The 4,303-nt window shown below is 37.7% G+C and overlaps 1 protein-coding gene across 4 annotated transcripts in view; it reads right to left on the bottom strand.

Moving 5' to 3' along the window:
* The window catches only part of cdc14ab (cell division cycle 14Ab), a 53,368-nt gene that overhangs the window by 3,221 nt on the left and 45,844 nt on the right, over positions 1 to 4,303 (bottom strand). For 2 of the 4 annotated variants that reach the window (XM_016276060.1, XM_016276062.1), the window contains one exon: positions 372 to 506. In XM_016276060.1, the coding sequence (XP_016131546.1) occupies positions 372 to 506 (135 nt within the window). Of the gene's footprint in view, positions 1 to 29; positions 185 to 371; positions 507 to 4,303 lie in introns of those variants that run through there. The other 2 variants (XM_016276063.1, XM_016276061.1) reach the window with 2 other exon arrangements.

The raw sequence follows: 4,303 nt of genomic DNA, 5'->3' as shown, positions 1-4,303 counted from the left end.
TGGTTTGGAGAGAGTGATAGAGGGTAGGTAGGTGATATGACTCTGGATATCCGATTACATAAACAGCAGGGAACGAGTCGCTGGAAACCAACAGCATGGAGCAACCAACTTGGTTCCTTGCGTTTACGGTTCTCTGTTTCAGAGCATAGGATAATCACAGAGAGGAAAGAAGGCCACCAGGGAGCTGGGAGGACATGAAATAGAGGGGGAGAGAAATAAAAAGAGAAGGAATAAGTTACACGAAAGAGTTGGAAATAAAGAGGCAACAAAGAGAAAGAGGTGGACGAGTGAGAGAATAAGCAGGAGGAAGAAAGAAATGGAAAGTGTAGAGAAGATTGGAGGAAAGCTGATTAGAGGGAAGTCAGGCTTACCTCTTGAGGTTGGTTGATGAAGTTGAAGAGCGGCCAATTCGCTTGGCAGAGGCAGAGACAGAGGAGGATGGTGGGACTTTAGAGGATTTGAGGGGGGAGATGGAGCCCTGGCCAGTGGCTGCTGGTTTCACTCTGCTGTTAAACACACAAATACAGACACAAAATCAGCCGAAATCAGGTAACACAAAAATCCAGTACATTTAAAAACAGAATGTTTATTTAAAGTAATAATAAAATGTAAATGTTAACAGCAGTTTCTTCATTGCATGCCCCCCCCCCCCGCCCAATTAAAAACAAGTTGTAAAAATAAAATAATTCAGATTCACAGGTCACAGATAAATATAAATATATATAATTTACAAAAATATTTTGAATTATTAAACAAATATAAATAATTTTATACACAAAAATATAGTTATTACCCAATAAAACTCTAAAATCTATATCCATTGCTACATTACACACACAACTTTACATTTAAAGGGGTCATATGACATTGCTAAAAATAACATTATGTTGTGTATTTGGTGTAATGCAATGTGTTTATGCGGTTTAAGGTTAAAAAAACACATTATTTTCCACATAATGTACATTATTGTTGCTATTCTATGCCCCGCCTTTCTGACGCCTCGATTTTTACAAAGCTCATCGGTCTGAAAAGCGAGGTGTGCTCTGATTGGCCAGCTATCCAGTGCATTGTGATTGGCTGAATACCTCATGCATATGACGGAATGAGACAACACCAATAAAACCCATTATAAACGAGGCATTTGTTGCATCCAGTGGGGACATAATTACTGATTATAATGACATACTTTTTACGTGCTGCGTTGCATATCGTGCCACGTTAACATAAAAACAGGTCTGCATTTGTGATCGGAGAAACGACAAACAAGCGCTACTCTACACTGCTCAAAACTCGCGTTTCAATCATCGGTGGCAAATTCTTTAAATATAAAAAAAAAACTTACTTATAGTCTGCGAGTCAGAAGCGCCAGACTGTCCTTGCAAAGTTGGAACTGCCCCACTTTATAGAAACAGCCTTTGTGCAGACGCATTGTAGGCTACTCTGCAGGTTCAGGAAACAGTCCCCCATAAAATGCAATGCACAGATCTGAATATTTGGGTTGAACTGTTCCGGAACAGTGTTGTAAATACAACTTAACCACTGATTTCTAGTTGTGTCCTCTTTTGGAAGGCCAAACAAAGTAGTTTCGCTTTCACAACAAAACACACAGCGTCACACACGGCTGGCTTGAGTGAGGAACGGCCAGCAGGCTTTAGAACGGCGCGGCCGGCGGATTCGATGAAGGAGTGGCCGGTGGGCTTGCAGCAACCACATGTGACGACCCTGGGCTGGACTCCGCTTCGTCCACAGTGAAAGCCAATTCAGCTATCCACAGCGCGAAGTTGATGTATTTCCTCAGCGACCAGCACGGATCAGCTCTAGGCATGACGAAGCGGATATCGTCCTCTTTTGGAAGACCAAACAAAGTTTTAGGAGGGGGTGGACCAGTCTTAACTTTTATAAAGAATATCCCTTTGGGTTTGAGACTTTAGTCTTTGCAACCAGTCCAGTCCAGACTGCCTGTTCATAATGACCAAAGTTCCTAAGTACATTTCTAAGAGCCCATAATATTCTTGCCAAACACTTCAGCTGGGAATTGAACTGTTTTAGAGAAAGTTAAAAAATATCGGAAACTCACTTCTATTTGATTCTGTACAACAAGGGAACCAGAGCATCATGTTTTAAAGAGTGCTTTGTTTGAGGAAAAAGAAAACAGGAAAAAGAAACAGGGAAAGTTGCGTGTTTTCTTTACCAAGAAAGTGGCAAGATGAAAACCACTATTTTCTGTTTCAAACTTTCACACAGGTTATAATAACATAAAAAATCCAAATCCAGATTTTGATTTTCAAAGATTTATTATAAAAAATAAATAAAAAAATTCCCAAAATGCAATAAATCCATGACACGTTTTTTTTTTTTTTTCAAATTGCAATAAATCCATTGAATCAATGTAAAAGTTATTTTTCATACTGAAACTGTTGAAAATACACAACATAGTAAGTTGATCCACATATGACAGCCTCTGAGCTTGGTCAATACTAATCTTATATACAGGCACTGGACTAAAAATGCATTCAATCAGTCATAGCTCCAAAAAGAATTCAACGGGTCATCTTGTTAATGTTATTAATTAAGTTAATAATTAAGAAAATTTCATCATGAACATACATGAACAACAATATCACATTAAACCACAGAAATTCCAAAATGACATTTCCCTTCCATTCAACTTCCAAAAGTGCATTAATCTTTGCCATGTTACATTCATTTAGTTGACTAGTAACAAAAACATTAATGGCATAAATAAAAACACTTACACTGACAAGCTACACAATATCGCGTTCATAATCGTAGATGAGTCGCATTCGATTATGAACACGATATTGCGTAGCTTGTCAGTGTAAGTGTTTTTATTTATGCCATTAATGTTTCTGTTACTAGTCAACTAAATTAATAATATAGCAGTGATCTACGGCTCTGTGTATTAAATGCCGCTCCATCTGAAAGCACATGATGGAGATTTACTATTCACAGAACCGGCTTTACTGACGAGATGCGCATGACAATCACATGCAATTTATCGTTTGTTTGTTGATCACAAAATACAAAATAGATTAGGAAAACTAGGATGCCGGGTGTATTCAAACCACAGCCGTTACTGTCTAGAGTGTGTGGAATGGTGCGCTGTGATTGGTTGTTACAGTTTACAGTGCGTGGAATGGTGCGCTGTGATTGGTTGAGCGGATATATCACATTCTGCAGAGAAGGGCGACTGGCATTTGTCGCGGTTTGGAAAAAAGGAAGAAAACATGACAGAATAAATCGGCGGATATCGCATTTTGCTTAAAATTAAAAATTGACTTTTCAATACCGACCAGATACAATATTGATTTTGGCGGAAACTTGATAGATTGATTTGATCGCGTTTTGGAACCAAACTCTTCACTAAATTAATAATATAGCAGTGATCTACGGCTCTGTGTATTAAATGCCGCTCCATCTGAAAGCACATGATGGAGATTTACTATTCACAGAACCGGCTTTACTGACGAGATGCGCATGACAATCACATGCAATTTATCGTTTGTTTGTTGATCACAAAATACAAAATAGATTAGGAAAACTAGGATGCCGGGTGTATTCAAACCACAGCCGTTACTGTCTAGAGTGTGTGGAATGGTGCGCTGTGATTGGTTGTTACAGTTTACAGTGCGTGGAATGGTGCGCTGTGATTGGTTGAGCGGATATATCGCATTCTGCAGAGAAGGGAGACTGGCGTTTGTCGCGGTTTGGAAAGAAAGGGAGAAAACATGACAGAATAAATCGGCGGATATCGCATTTTGCTTAAAATTAAAAATTGACTTTTCAATACCGACCAGATACAATATTGATTTTGGCGGAAACTTGATAGATTGATTTGATCGCGTTTTGGAACCAAACTCTTCATATATATATATATATATATAAATAACCTTTTTGTTCATACAGGAATTCAAATCTCCTTCAAATGTAGTTTTCTCTTTAGTTTCAGTTTTTTTTCTTCATTCTTCAGTGCTCTTTTCTCTATTAGCTGCCCTCCCTAACACTAATCACAATCTCCCACACAGTTTCTTCTTTTTCACCCACTCCAAAAACTCCTCTTTGACTCAGTTTAATCTCAATGAAATAACTGACAAAATGTTAAAAGAAGTGATGCAAATGATCTGATTCATTTATTAATCTAAAAAAAAAAAAAAAAAAACATTGAATATGTCAATATTGTGCAACATTTCAAGAGCTCAGGTTTTGACAAGAACACTAGAATGAATTTTAAAAAATGTACTCGCATACACACTTTATATATATATATATATATATATATATA

The sequence above is a fragment of the Sinocyclocheilus grahami genome, unplaced genomic scaffold (assembly GCF_001515645.1).
Source record: "Sinocyclocheilus grahami isolate Dianchi unplaced genomic scaffold, SAMN03320097.WGS_v1.1 scaffold98.1, whole genome shotgun sequence".
NCBI lineage: Eukaryota > Metazoa > Chordata > Actinopteri > Cypriniformes > Cyprinidae > Sinocyclocheilus > Sinocyclocheilus grahami.
This window is presented reverse-complemented; position numbering and strand designations above follow the sequence as displayed.